The 15,538-nt window shown below is 44.5% G+C and overlaps 1 protein-coding gene across 4 annotated transcripts in view; it reads left to right on the top strand.

Annotated features, from left to right (window-relative positions):
* The first annotated feature begins 529 nt into the window (after window positions 1-529).
* pcdh9 (protocadherin 9) overlaps window positions 530-15,538 on the top strand; it is a 907,022-nt gene continuing 892,013 nt past the window's right edge. For all 4 annotated transcript variants that reach the window (XM_085998464.1, XM_085998463.1, XM_085998462.1 and 1 more), the window contains exon 1: window positions 530-4,274. In XM_085998464.1, the coding sequence (XP_085854590.1) occupies window positions 1,236-4,274 (3,039 nt within the window). In that variant the 5' untranslated portion in view covers window positions 530-1,235. The remainder of the gene's footprint in view (window positions 4,275-15,538) is intronic.

Below are 15,538 nucleotides of genomic sequence, written 5' to 3'. Positions count from 1 at the left end.
TCGGTGTTAAATTTGTTGTCTTAAAATACTCCTGCGCAGCGTCTTGGGACGTTTTACTACGTTAAAGGTGCTATATAAATACAAGTTGTTGTTGTTGTAAATAAGTTTCTCCTGAATTTCCCATTGGATTTATTACTGACTGTCTTATATTGATGGCACCCTCTTGAGTCCTGCTCGCCAGTAAATTATTTGCATGTCTTTTTTTTGTGGGTTTGCAATAAAGATGACTGTGTGTGGCTGGAGCAATGAGCGCTCATGATGCAGGTTTTTGCTGTGAGGAGTCTGTGCCTGGGACCAGATCCTGCTCCGGCTCACTGGCTGTCGGGTACATGACATCAGCCTTGCAGCTCATTAGGAATTCTGCACAACTTTCAAGGCCGTCGCCGATGATTGACGGCGGCTGCGGCCAATGGGCGGGCGAGCCCTCCCTCCGCCAGCAAGGGGCGGCGGGCAGCCAATGGGCGGCGGGCCCGGAGGCGGGATCAGGAGGGCTATACTCACTTGGGCTGATTGAGAGTTAGGGAGAAGATTCAGTGGAGAGACGTGTGTGTATATGTGTGTGTGTGTGTCAGAGAGAGAAGGGCAATAGGGAACGGAGGAGACGAGACAAGAGCTGATCCAAACTCATTTGCCTGCTGCAACTCGTTATAGCTCCAGCAGTAATTATTTGCATTTTTTTTTCAAAATCTGGAATTGCATTTTAAGAAAACTGTGGATTTAAAGCGGAAGGGAGAAATCCAGGAATATTCTGCAGTTGGGTGTATGTAGTATGTGCTTTATATTCGCAACTTCAGTTGCAATGCAAACTGTCGCAATAGTGGGATAATTGCAAACTACTGCCCCCTCGGTTGCTCAGACTGCGGTCATGATTTTTTGATATATATATGATTATTTTCATACGGTCGAGTGGCATTAAGAAGGTTCTGCAGGCTGCTTCTCGTGGTTGGGAACTGGATGCATCCTCCGGCAGATTTGTGCACCGTGCATTCTAAACACTGCACCGAGGGAAGCAAGGAGAGAGAGAGCAATCTGGTGTCCGCCTGCTTTTTTTTTCTCCTCTGCAGAAATCTTCGTAAGCCTGGAGAAGAAAAAAAGAAGCAAACTTCTTCGCGGCACCGATGGACGCTTGCGTGCGAGGATAGACACCGAGCGGACCGGCGATTCGTCCACAATTAGAACGGGAGAAACAACAAAAAGTCGAATAAACCTGAAAGTGACCCTGAGACAAGCGTGGAATGATGGACCTGCGGGATTTGTACCTGTTTTTCGCCCTGATCGCTTGCCTGACGGGGGACTCTGCCCTCGCCCAGGAGCTGGTGTACACCATCCAGGAGGAGCTGCCTGAAAATATCCTGATCGGCAACATCCCCAGGGATCTGAACATCTCCCACCTCAATGCGGCGGCCGCCGGCGGCGGCGGTGCCAACCTGATCTACAGGCTGGTGTCCAAGGCTGGCGAGATCCCATTGCTGCGAGTGTCCAGCGGCAGCGGCGAGATCTTCAGCACCTCCAGCCGGGTGGACCGGGAGAAGCTGTGCGCCGGCATCTACAGCGACAGCCAGTGCTTCTTCGAGATCGAGGTGGTCATCCTGCCCAACGACCACTTCAGGCTGGTCAAGGTCAAGATCTTCGTGCGGGACGTCAACGACAACGCGCCCATGTTCCCCTCGCCGGTCATCAACATCTCCATCCCGGAGAACACCTTGGTCAACAGCCGCTTTCCGGTGCCGTCCGCCACCGACCCGGACACCGGCCCCAACGGGGTGCAGCACTACCAGCTGCTCAACGGCCAGAGCGTCTTCGGCTTGGACATCGTGGAGACGCCCGAGGGCGAGAAGTGGCCGCAGCTGATCGTCCAGCAGGACCTGGACCGCGAGCAGAAGGACACCTATGTCATGAAGATCAAGGTCCAAGACGGGGGCAGCCCGCAGAAGTCCAGCACCGCCATCCTGCAGGTGACGGTGAGCGACGTGAACGACAACCGGCCGGTGTTCCGGGAGAGCCAGCTGGAGGTCCACCTGCCCGAGGATGCCCCGGTGGCCACCTCGGTGGTCCAGCTCCACGCCACCGACGCCGACCTGGGCGCCAACGCCGAGATCCGCTACCTCTTCAGCCCCCAGGTGTCCGCCGCCGTCCGCCGGCACTTCGCCCTCAACAGCACCGCGGGTCTCATCACCGTCCAGCGGCCCCTGGACCGCGAAGAGACGGCCATCCACAGGATGACCGTGCTGGCCACCGATGGCAGCTCCAGCCCGGCCAGGGCCACCGTCATTATCAACGTGACCGATGTCAACGACAACCCGCCGACCATTGACATTCGCTACATCATCAGCCCCATCAATGGCACCGTTTACCTGTCCGAGAAAGACCCCGTCAACACCAAGATAGCGCTCATCACGGTCTCAGATAAGGACACTGACGTGAATGGCAAAGTGGTCTGTTACATTGAGAAAGAAGTGCCTTTTCACCTGAAGGCCGTGTATGACAACCAATACCTGCTGGAGACCTCTGCCTTCTTGGACTATGAGAGCACAAAAGAATACAGCTTCAGGATTGTTGCCTCTGACTCGGGCAAGCCCAGTCTCAATCAAAGTGCCCTGGTGAAAATTAAGCTGGAAGATGAGAATGACAACCCACCGGTGTTTAGTCAGCCTGTTATCGAGCTGTCGGTCCCCGAAAACAACCACCGCGGTCTGTACTTGACCACCATTAGCGCCACCGACGAGGACAGCGGCAAGAACGCCGAGATCGTTTACCAGCTTGGGCCGAATGCTTCGTTTTTCGACCTGGACCGCAAGACCGGGGTCTTGACTGCTTCACGGGTGTTTGACAGGGAGGAGCAAGAGCGCTACATTTTCACCGTGACTGCCCGGGACAGTGGCAATCCTCCCCTTCAGAGTCAAGCGGCCGTGATTGTCACAGTGCTGGACGAGAATGACAATAATCCCAAATTTACCCACAACCACTTTCAATTTTTTGTCTCTGAGAATTTACCAAAGTACAGCACGGTGGGCGTGATTACAGTGACCGACACGGATGCTGGGGAGAACGCGGAGGTGATGGCCTCTGTTGTTGGCGACAACGATAATTTTATCTTGGACCCGCTGAGTGGAGTTATAAGGTCCAACGTTTCATTCGACAGAGAGCTGCAAAGTTCCTACACCTTTGAAGTCAAAGCTGTAGACAGGGGGAGACCGGCCCGCACATCCATTGCCAAAGTCACGATCAATGTCATAGATGTCAATGATAACAGTCCTGTTGTAATCTACCCGCCCTCAAACTCTTCATTCAAACTAGTACCTCTTTCCGCTATCCCTGGTTCTGTGGTGGCAGAAGTGTTTGCAGTGGATGTTGACACGGGAATGAATGCAGAACTCAAGTACACCATTGTCAGCGGAAATAATAAGGGCTTGTTTAGAATTGATCCTGTGACGGGTAATATTACTTTGGAGGAGAAACCAACTGTTGCAGACCAGGGCTTGCATCGTTTGGTGGTAAACATCAGCGATTTAGGTTACCCTAAACCCTTGCACACCCTTGTCCTTGTCTACTTGTATGTAAATGACACCGTAAGCAACGCTAGTTACATTTACGAGCTAATACGAAGGACTATGGAGACTCCCCTAGATAAGAACATTGGAGATAGCACCCAGCCCTGGCAAAATGAGGACTACCTTACTATAATGATTGCCATAGTGGCGGGGGCAATGGTGGTGATTGTGGTCATCTTTGTTACTGTACTGGTGCGGTGCCGGCAATCGTCGAGGTTCAAAGCCACACAAAGGAACAAGCAGGGCGCTGAATGGATGTCTCCAAATCAGGAGAGCAAGCAGAACAAAAAGAAGAAAAGGAAGAAAAGAAAGTCTCCAAAGAGTTCCCTTCTAAACTTTGTTACCATCGAGGAATCCAAACCTGATGATCCTGCCCACGAGCCTATCAATGGGACCATTTCCCTTCCAGCTGAGCTGGAGGAGCAGACTATAGGACGGTTTGACTGGGGCACCACACCACCAACTACCTTTAAGCCCAGCAGCCCAGACCTAGCACGGCATTACAAATCTGGCTCGCCGCAGCCCTCTTTTCATCTAAAGCCAGACACTCCCATTTCAGCGAAAAAGCATCACGTGATTCAGGAGCTCCCTTTGGACAACACCTTCGTTGGGGGTTGTGACACCCTGTCCAAGCGTTCTTCCACTAGTTCAGACCACTTCAGTGCCTCAGAGTGTAGCTCCCAAGGAGGCTTCAAGACAAAGGGTCCATTGCACACCAGACAGGTAACCGAGAGCTTTTACTGGTCTATCAGTACCTCATTCAAATTCACAATTCCCCAGCACAAACAAGGGCAAAATACAGCACTGGCAATTGCCTGCAGAAATCTATAGAAATGATTCCATTGCAAATTAAACTTTTCTGTTCTGAAGCGAATTGTCACCCATGCCCAAACTGTAGAATGTGGGTAGAAACCAACAAAGTTATTATTCGCTATGCAAACAGTTTATTTTTCTGGGCCTATTAATTTCCCACTAATAATGATTTAAGTGCAGCTGGCTTCAAATTATTTGATTGCATCTAAACAATTAGGAAAACAGTATGGCCTGTAGATGGCACTGGAGCACTTTCTGGTTATTGGTGGCAAGGTGCCAACTGCAGTCTATATCGTGGGGGAAGGTGAAGGGAAGAAAGGCTGTTGCTTACTGATGATTATACTGGAAAGCACCAGATAGTTGTAGTTTGATTGTTATTTGCAGATGTCCGATATTACACCTGCAGTTTTGTTTTGTGATGAACTTTGGAATGTTGTGGTTTATATTATTATTACTATACATACTCGCCTAACAAAACAATAACTATGAGTGCATGAGGGGAAGCATTGCAGATAAATGCTCCTCAGCTAGAGAACCGCATCTAATTATTTTTCCAGTTATTCTAAGAAAGTTAGACTTTAGGAGAACATTTGAAACTTTGTGAATTATTTCACCTATATATACTGCAACTATTTTTGCACGAGACCATGTTTCTGGTTGACTATGAATACAATAATTTAGAGTTTACCAGCACTTAACCTCATTTATAGTTTCGGAGATACTTCCCTTATATAAAGAAAGCCTACGTACTGTTTTTTCGGTGCCTTTCTACATATTATTTTGTGATTTGAAGTATTCAAGATTGGGGGGAAAAAATTAAAAATTGATTTTCAAAATCAATTTAAAATGCAATAGTGTGCAATATATTCAAGGTCTGATTATGGTCCCAATATAATGCTATTACCATGTATCAATGATTGATCATCTTTAACCAGTAAATATTGATCAGATTTGATCCAGTCACACTGAATATCCTTATTGCCTACAGCCAAAACATTAATAATTTTGAATGTTCAGTTTCTGTTGTGATGTGGTAAGGTATATAGACATAAAACACTTGAGAGAGGAAAAGGCTAGACAGCGATTAGGCTAAGAGAGTGAGTGTTTGTCTGTATGCATGTGTCTATGTGTGTGTGTGTATATATCACAGTAAAGCCATATCACAGTATTTTCTCCGACAATTCCTTCTCACATTGAAGCAGTTACTTTTTATTTGGTGCAAATTCAGATTTTGCTTACACAAAAGTCAGTACAGAGATTTTTCAGTATGTCATCGAGGTCAAGCATTCCAGTTATTTGGCCTCAACCAAAAGATTTCTGGATATTTAGCACAGATCTCTGCTGCTTTTTACAAACAAGAGCTTGTACTTTTTAAGTATGTAACTCAAATAGCTGACTTCGTCCAAAAAAAAATGAGTTTGCAATCTGCTTGGGTTTTGAAAATATCGTACTGTTTGCATGAAATTGCGATTCATCCCCCATACTAGAGTCGTAACAGCACAGAAGGAGGCCATTCGGCCCATCGAGTCCATGCCGGCTCTCTAGAGCAATCCAGTCAGTCCCATTCCCCCGCTCTATCTCCGTAGCCCGGCGAGTTTATTTCCCTCAAGTGCCTATCCAGTCTCCCCTTGAAAACATTGAGTGGCTCCACTTCCACCACTTCCGTCGACAGCGAGTTCCAGGTCCTCACCACTCGCTGCGTAAAAAAGTTTCCCCTCAGATCCCCCCTGTATCTCTTGCCCAAAACCTTAAATCTGTGTCCCCTAGTCCTTGTACCATCAACTAGTGGGAACAGCCTTTCCCCGTCTAGCCTATCCAAACCCATCATAATCTTGTACACCTCTATCAAATCACCCCTCAACCTCCTTTGCGCTAATGAAAACAAATCCAGCTTCTCCAACCTGTCCTTGTAGCTAAGATCCCCCATCCCCGGAACCATTCTGGTAAATCTCCTCTGCACCCTCTCAAGGGCCTTCACATCCTTCCTAAAGTGTGGTGACCAGAACTGGACGCAATCCTCCAGTTGTGGCCTAACCAGCACTTTATACTACTGAAAGTCTACATGGCCTCTATGCTGGGACGTTGCTGCTGCTCGCTGACTAGTATTGAGAGTGTGGTGACTGCCACTTCGAAACAAGAGGCATGTTAATCTCCCGTTTGAAAATACAAATAATGTATTCTCACAAGATATGCTTTATAAAGTGAGATTTTGTTTTGGAGAAGCTGCTTAAAATCATGTGCAGTTGTGTATGAAGCAGAACAGGGCACAACTTTGTAAGTACAGCATTAGTTACATTACTGAATAGTTTGTACATTAGTATCAAAGAAAACTGGAAGCTTAGGTAACTCACTCAGCATTCCTAAGCTGGTCAGTACCTTTGTAGCATCGTTGATCAATATGACTATTTGCAAGGACTTCTAATGTAAACAGTGCCATCTCATTCCCAGGTAATTTATTGCAGTGTTTAAAGTAAAAACAGAAGTAAAGTTTAGTTATAGTGGAGAAAGCAATAATCAACAATATGACTCTGTCTTAAACTTGCCATGAATTATAATACAAACACTATCATCGGCATTGGACATGTTCGTGGGGGGGGGGGGGGAGGGGGAGGGGTGAAATGCATGTTTGGTATTATAGCAACAACTCGGGCTATTTTAACCCTGAGTCTCATGGTGGTGTTAGTAGCACAGTCCAAAATAATACACAAATCAGAACTTTCCATTCCTGTAATTTTATGAAAATAGTGCATTGGACTCTAACTTGGTGCTCGGTAATAGGGTGAGGTCCATTTTTGGGAGGGTTACACACTCTACTTCTGATGATTCAAAGTTTCTTGCACTTCAAAACAATCAAGTTATCCAATCATTTGAATTAAACATTTGTAACAATGCAGCGCTTTTATAAAAAGAATTATTAGGTAATTAAGTCACTCTGAAATTGGACCAGACTCTATGCTGGTCTCTTCGCAGATAGCTAATTGGTTCTCATTTCCTTAGTTCACAGATACGTTCAGGTGAGTGTTAATTTGACAGGTCTGCATGTTTAAAGGGTCGGTTTTGAGTTAGTTTGTGAATGTGACTGGTAAAGTGCTCACAGGTTAGCGGATGGGTGTATAAAAATGCAGCACAGGTTAGCATAGCAAACTATGCAAATGAAACAGGAACCAACTGGAGATTGCTTTCCACAGTCACAGACTGATTTTTGTCACGATTACCCGCGTTAACAGCTTTTTGAGTGGCTGGCCAAAATCGTAGACTGAAATACGTTATTGTGAGCCAGCAGTTCAGAGTACTTTAAGAAGCGGGTTTGAAGTATATTTTAAATGCAAAACGTCATCAATTTGAAGTTGGCTTAAATGGGAAATACATCAGCTTCCTCTGTACGAGGGAATGCTGGTGTTCCGCTTTCAAATCCTTTTTGCTACATGGAATGAAAAGTGAAACAGACTTGTATTCCACGCAGAAAATAGTTGCACGGCATTTTTTCTTAGAACTTCGAACTCCAAATGAACAAACTGAAGTAAGAGAGAACGAGACAGTGATAGTTTGCGATAAGAGGGGAAACAGTGAGAATATTTAAGCAGAAGCAAAACGGTGCACTGTGATAGCCAGTTGCACTGTCGGTACTAATTCAAAGGGAGTTTTAAGTAATGTCACCAGAATTATCCACAGCCATGCTTTCTTGGTGAGGCCGCTGCATTAACATACCATCTGCAGAGCGCAAACAATTGATCGGTTTTGTGAGGTAAATTAGTCGAAAATAAGATTTTGCATTTCCAAAGCATTCTCACCGAGAACCTAAGATGTAGGAGCAGGAGTCGGCCAAAAGGCTCCTCGAGCCTGCTCCGCCATTTCAATAAGATCATGGCTGATCTTCGACCTCAACTCCACTTTCCCGCCCGATTCCCCATATCCCTTAATTCCTCTGGAGTCCAAAGATCTATCGATCTCAGCCTTGAATATACTCAAAGACTCAGCATCCACAGCCCTCTGGGGCAGAGAATCCCAAAGATTCACAACCCTCTGAGTGAAGAAATTCTTCCTCATCTCAGTCTAAAAAGGCCGACCCCTTATCCTGTGACTATGCCCACTAGTTCTAGACACTCCAGCCGGGGAAACAACCTCTCAACATCTACCCTGTCAATCCCCCTCAGAATCTTGTATGTTTCAATGAGATATAACTTATCACTCAGGTAAAGCTGGCACTTGTACATTGCTTAAATCGGACACACATACAGACGGAGAATGTTTGGGTGGGGTTAGATTTGGAATCTCTGCTTCTTTTAAATAAAAATGAAGGTGAAAGTCAAAATCAGGTGAGGGTTTTTTTTGTGAAATGACGAGTTATTTCCAAGTGATCTATAATTAGAGTAATATTGGGCTCTATTCTTTTGCAGAATCCCGCACAGTATTCCCAAAAGTATGAGATGGAAACTTATTATGGTTTAAACTGAGCAAAAGTCAGTTCTCAAAGGGGTTAAGATGGCTCTCATCCGACGCTTTGCCCATCCTGAAATTCGCCAAGTGCACACTTAAATTGTCGGAGAGATTCATGACCAATATGCTGAAAAGCTATACGTAAACGTAGTGCTCTTGGCTCGGCTTGTACTGTAATTGGAATGCTGCCTCGGGAAACAGGGATTTATCCAGCGAATGCGATAAAGGGAACAGCTGCTCACGTTTAAGCGTGTGGGACACGGTTAATTGGGACATCTCTTGAGAGGAGACCTCCTTGAGACGACGATTTGATGCCTGTCGTGTTTCAGTCGATACCAATGGGCTTTTTGTCAGGGGAAATGATGTGGGAACTGGAATTATTTCAAGATGTTTCTCTTGAATCTGCTGCACCTGTAGTATCAATGCAGAACTGTATCAATATTGCCACGGCCTTAGTGAATGCAGTAAAATGCTCTGTGTGAATAGCCCAAATATTCATTTGCGTTGCGCAGTTGGATGTGTTCCTACACATGGAGTAAAATCACCCAATGGGTTTGCAAAAAAATTTTTTTAATGCATCTTTTTGCTAAAACATTATGGGCGGAGTGTTAAACTGTTGTTCCTGCAAAAAATAAGGACATGCCAAGGAAGAGCAGACATCCTCCTTTTACGATCTGCTCCCCTCGGAGCAGGAGAGTTCACTAAATCATATTAATCAGGGATTACGTCCATAACAGACCCATAGGACTGGGGGAGAGTTGAAAGGATCAGTGGAGCTCGACAGAAGCAAACCTAAGGAGAAGATTCGAGCAGCTTCTGCTCAGCCCTGTTCGAGCGGCAGAGAACTGAAACTGGCCGGCAATCATTGCTCTTGGGTATTTTGAGCCAGTCTTTTCCCTTAAGCTGTGTCACACTGAGTGGCTGGAAAAGATTTTGCGGAAGTGCTTATCAGTAACCAGACACCACACGTTTTACTGCATCTGAAAGGACTAGTCTTTTGGGACGTGCTGAGAAGGGTCAGATAGTCATGTCAGTGTTGGAAAGGGCGAATTTATAAATATTATACAGTATTCACAGAGTCATTGGCTTGAATCACTATGTACATTTAAATATATCCAATTATTATACACTTGTATTTATTTTATCGCTGTTTTTACCATTATTATATTTAAAACTGTATGCGCATGTTGTGGTTGCAGATTCCTGTACTAAATAAAGTATAGCCTGATTATTAAATTTATTTTATACCATTGTCTAATTTATAATTTTGTGTATGTTGTTTTTTGTTGCTGTTTATTCATTTATTTCTGTTGCCTGTACCTATAGTGTTTTTTGTTCTGTTTTAAATTTTTGGTTGTCAGAGACATTAATGATGTGATAGTTTTTCTACTTTTCATGCCAGTACATATTCTGGTCTATCTTAGCACAGTTTGCTCAGGCTCCGTAAGCATGCTTTGAGTTTGTGGCCTGCTAGTTCTCCAGTTGTTGTGTTGATGAGGGAGCTCAAGAACTTTACATTCTCTGCCCCGTTCTGCGCCTCACGCTGCTTACCTTGTTCGCTGCTGCACCGTGCGATCTGGTCACTTCACTAAATCACTGACACTTATCGTCGGCTTCTAGATATCAAAAAAAAATGACACTACCTTTTACAATAATAAAGAAACAAAAAAAAAATGACCCGATTGGTGTCCACGTGCGTGCTTTCTACTGCGTTAGGAGATCACGCACAGGAGCCAACTGCCGTTGATGGTGTTGTACAAACACAATGGAAATTAAATTCATTTGGGATCATTGGGATTGACGTAAGAAAACTACTAGGCACTTGGTCTAAGCGTTACACAAAGCTTTAATCAACTGTTTTACAACATGGAGGTCTAGTTGTGTCCTTCACTAGTTCCTGTTAAGAATGTCCTGCGCAAGTTGGGCCCGTGCCCGAGTATTTATACTCTCCCTGGACAGCGCCACCCGTAGGCCGCTCAGTATTATTTCATAAGTCTTTCTTTCATGAATGACTGATTCGTGTCAAGGATCTAATTTTATGGAACTGCATCTGTCATGTCAATGGCATGAGGGAATTGCTAAAAATGAGTAATAAAATGTAATGGGTAGGGAGGGTAGCTAATACTCAGAACAGTAAAGAAAGTTGGAGCACATTGATCTGTCGAGGGATACAGATGATTTTCTTAAAATCATTTTCATTGCTGGTCATAAAATTTAACAAATTGGAAATTATTTTAGCCGCATCTCCAGTGCACTTGCCATCCCCAAGCAAGCATAGAATTCAAAGGTGCCCTACCATTATCTGTTCGCTCCTATTTAGAGTGTTCGATCCAAGCATGACACCTTAAAAAAAAGAAAATTGCATTTATAAAGCGCCTTTCACAACGTCAGGACGTCCCAAAGTGCTTTACAATTAATGAAGTACTTTTTGAAGTGCAGTCACTGTTGTAGGAAATGAGGCAGCCAATTTGCGCACAGCAAGCGCCCACAGACAGCAATGTGAAAATGACCAGATAACCTGTTTTAGTGAATGTTGATTGAGGGTTGAATATTGGCCCAGGACACTGGGGTGAACTCTCCTGATCTTCTATGAAATAGTGTTATGGGACCTCATTTGAATGACGGTACCTCTGACAGTGCTGCACTGGAATGTCAGCCTAGATTTTTGCGCTGAAGTCTCTGGAGTGCGACCTGAACCCACAACCTTCTGACTCAGAAGCAAAAGTGTTACCAATTGAGCCACAGCTGACACACACACTAAAAATCATAGAATGTTACAGCACAGAGGGAGGCCATTTGGCCCATCGTGCCTGTGCCGGCTCTTTGCTAGAGCTATCCAATTAATCCCACTCCCCTTCTGTTCAAAACTAACATTGTACCCAATTATCTAATTTTTAATACCCCCATGTGGTAAATAGAATATGGCAGCTTGGTGCTTATGATACTTGATGTAAGAAAGCTACTAGGCACTTGGTCTAAGCGTTAAACAAAGCTTTAATCAACTGTTTTACAACATGGAGGGTCTAGTTGTGCCCTTCACTAGTTCCTGTTAAGAATGTCCTGCGCAAGCTGGGCCTGTGCTCGAGTATTTATACTCTCCCTGGACAGCACCACCTGTAGGCCGCTCAGTATTATTTCATAAGTCTTTCTTTCATGAATGACTGATTCATGTCAATACTGGACTAGTAACCCAGAGGCTGTTTAAATCAAATTATTAAAAACACTGTAGTCAATTCATCAAATTTGCTTGCGGAGAGCTAGAGACTTCAGGGCTGATCATTGTGTATCTGATTTTTGTGTGAACTCAAGAGTTTTGTTGTGCTTTTTGATATCCTTGTTTGGATTGAGTTGCTGCATGAACTGGGATTTATTACAACAAACTGCAAATTGCCTATTTTGATTGCAGTTTCTAAAAATTCTTAGCCATGGATAACCCTGATCCCAGCATAATATTGGCAAAGTAATTATTCATTTTTAAGACACAACTGTACACCAGCTACCTCATTAATACTACAATGCAGTACTTTATCACTATTGCCGTCAAATGAAAAAACATTTCATAATGAAATACCTAAATGTTTGGCAACGCAGTAAGTGTGGGACTTGCATGCCATAATTGCTCTGGAAGCGTGTATCAATGCTGTCAGTAGGCTTATTTAGCATATTGTACCAATACACTACAGGAAGATCATCCGTAGTCTAAGCTATTGTATGTTTTTCATCTTGCTGAGGGAGAGGGAGAATAATAGAATAGGGAGGGTAGCGGGGTTGGCAATTGTAGCCGTCAGGATTGATCTGGAGCTGGGACGGGCACTACTGCTCCTCCTGGCGCCACATGAATTTGCAGCCCTGCTCCTCTCAAGGCAGCCCAATGTCTCGGAAGACCCCTAAAACTGGCGTTAGGCCCCTCATTTGCGCATACAAGCGAGTCAGAACTCTCTACAACAACAACACCTTGCATTTATATAGCGCCTTTTAACGTAGCAAAACATCCCAAGGCTCTTCACAGGAGCGTGATCAGACAAAATTTGACACTGGGCCACATAGAGATATTGGGCCGGATATTCCGGTCCCTACGGGTGTGTACCCACCCGTAGGGACATCGGAAATGCCGGTTTCAGGCATGCACTGCACATGCGCTGGAAACCGGCATTTCCGATCTGTCAAGAAAGCTCTTGACAGATCCTCCAGCTGCCCAGGAGAAGGGCGTTTGCGGGGGAGAGTTCCGCTTTTTGGAGACCCTCCGCCCGCAGAAAACACTTACAATTCTCATGCCTGGTAAAAGCAGGCATAAGGCTTGCTTTTACCAGGATAAGAGTTGAAAAAAGTTTTTATTTTAAATTTCCACTGATTTATCATTTAAAAATACTTTTAAAAAAGTACATTTATTTTTAGCCCCATAATAAACTTTAATTATTTTTTTGAAAAATTTAAAGTTTTGTTTAAAATAGTTAATTGATTTGTACTTTCAAGTCATTTTAAAAATGTGATTTAAAAAAAAAATTATTTAAAGTTTTACTATGTTTTGGGGGTGATCTCCATTCATATATTTGACAGGTCTTCCTGTCTTTGATTGGCTCCCCATGGCCCACGTGATCCCAGGGACGTTGCGAACTACCTGCGCCTCTGGGATACCTGGGCCCTGCGCTCTTGCAGTTTGGAGAGGCCCAGCATCGGAACTGTGTGCCTCCCGGGAGCCCTCAGGTAAGGGCGCAGATTTTTCCAGATCGCGGCCCTCCCCCCGCGGGAGGCCTGCGATCGGAAAATACGGGCCATTAGGATAGGTGACCAAAAGCTTGGTCAAAGAGGTAGGTTTTAAGGAGCATCTTAAAGGAGGAAAAAGTGGCAGAGAGGTTTAAGGAGGGAATCCTAGAGCTTAGGGCCTGGCAGCTGAATCACTGCAAATACTTTAGTTACAGATATTTTTGACCCTTGGTGGACCCATGTTCAATAAGCTATTATTTTGTAATCCATCTGCCTTCATGATTTAAACACACGATCATGTGTATCTACTTCTTGGGACCAAAATAGAAACAACTAAGATATACATTTCTTTGGGAGAACCATAACCTGAAACAGATACTTGATCTCGGTCTAAACTGTTCCATCACAACTCTATGGACCCCATACAGTGCTATCAGAGTTATAAATAGATCAGTCTCTCATTACAACATGAGCTTCTATTGTCTTGTCTGCTGTCTGCATCACTCCAAATACTTTTTTCTATTAACTAGAAGGTAGAAAATAAAATAATGTTTATTAACAAGATTAAATAGATAGGAAACTGTTTCATTTTGATTTGACTTTACAGCAGAGGTTCGGTCTAAGAGGTGAGATAACAAGTGGATGTCTCTCATCTGTGGCTTTTGTTTGCACTGTTTATGGTAAGCACAACAGAGCAACAAGACCTACGCAAGCCTCTCTGATGGTACGTTTGGGAATATGCGAGAAGCGCAAAGCAGAGCAGGCACTGTTTATGAAGTCCCATTTGGCCATCGGAAAACGGTGAAAGAGCTGTGATGGTGATTACAAAGGAAATTGCAGCACAGGAGGTGGGGTTTAGCGGGCACCTAGCAGCTTAGTCCCATGATGCCTGCTAACTTTTGTCCATCTTGTCGTACGTTAGTGATCAGCAGGGCAAGCTCATTAGAGTTTCATTATCTCATGGCCCAGCAGTGCATCTTCCCTGTGAGGATTGGCGGAGCTCAGATACAGACCAGACGTGTGACCCAGTGGGCAGTTGATAGGAGTTTTGTATCATGCAGGCAGCAACAGCTTATCACACCTCTTGTGCAAACACCTCGTTCATTAGCTTGACTTTTAGCTGCGCGTCTCCCACTAGTCAGCTCCAGTACGCTTTTATTTACCAACCAGCACAAGCAATATGTCACACTCTGCCCTCTTTCAAGTCCAACTGCTTCAGTTCACTTGACTAGTTCCAGACGCACATGCAGCCCGGACAGAATTAGCATTTGGGTGTCTCTGATATCCCGTTTGTATGACAGCTGCTAATTCAGTTTACTGCCAGATTTTCAGCTGTTCTGCATTAAAGACATAGTGTAAACCGTGTGTAGTGAATTAAAATGCCTGCTGTAAACGGTGTGGTCTTAATTAAAATGCGCAGTCTAAACCATGTGTCCTTAATTAACATGCATGGTGTAACCACATGTACTGAATTAAAATACATGGTGTAAACCACGTGTAGTGAATTAAAATGTATGATGTAAACTGCGTGGGGTGAATTATGTGCCATGTAAATAGTGTGTATTGAATTAAAATACACAATATAAATCATGTGTAGTGAATTAGGGTAAGTAACAATTACTTGCATTTATATAGCGCCTTCAATGTAGTAAAACATCCCAAGGAACTTCACAGGCGCATTATCCGATAGAATTTGACACCGAGCCACATAAGGAGATATTAGGACAGGTGACTTGGTCAAAGAGGTAGGTTTTAAGGAGCATCTTAAAGGAGGAGAGAGTGGTAGAGAGACGGAGAGGTTTAGGGAGGGAATTCCAGAGCTTAGGGCCTAGACAACTAAAAGCACAGCCGCCAATGGAAGGGTGAAGGAAATTGGGGATGCACAAGAGGCCAGAATTGAAGGGGCACAGAGCTCTCGGAGGGTTGTAGGGCTGGAGGAGATAGGGATAGGGAAGGGCAAGGCCATGGAGGAATTTGAACACAAGGATGAGAATTTTAAAATCAAAGTGTGGCTGGACCGGGAGCCAATGTCG

This window comes from Somniosus microcephalus, chromosome 10 (assembly GCF_052327205.1).
Source record: "Somniosus microcephalus isolate GS21.2 chromosome 10, FLI_Smic_1.0, whole genome shotgun sequence".
Classification (NCBI taxonomy): Eukaryota; Metazoa; Chordata; class Chondrichthyes; order Squaliformes; family Somniosidae; genus Somniosus; species Somniosus microcephalus.
Note: the sequence above shows the minus strand (reverse complement) of the source record. Positions and strands in the feature narration are given on the sequence as shown.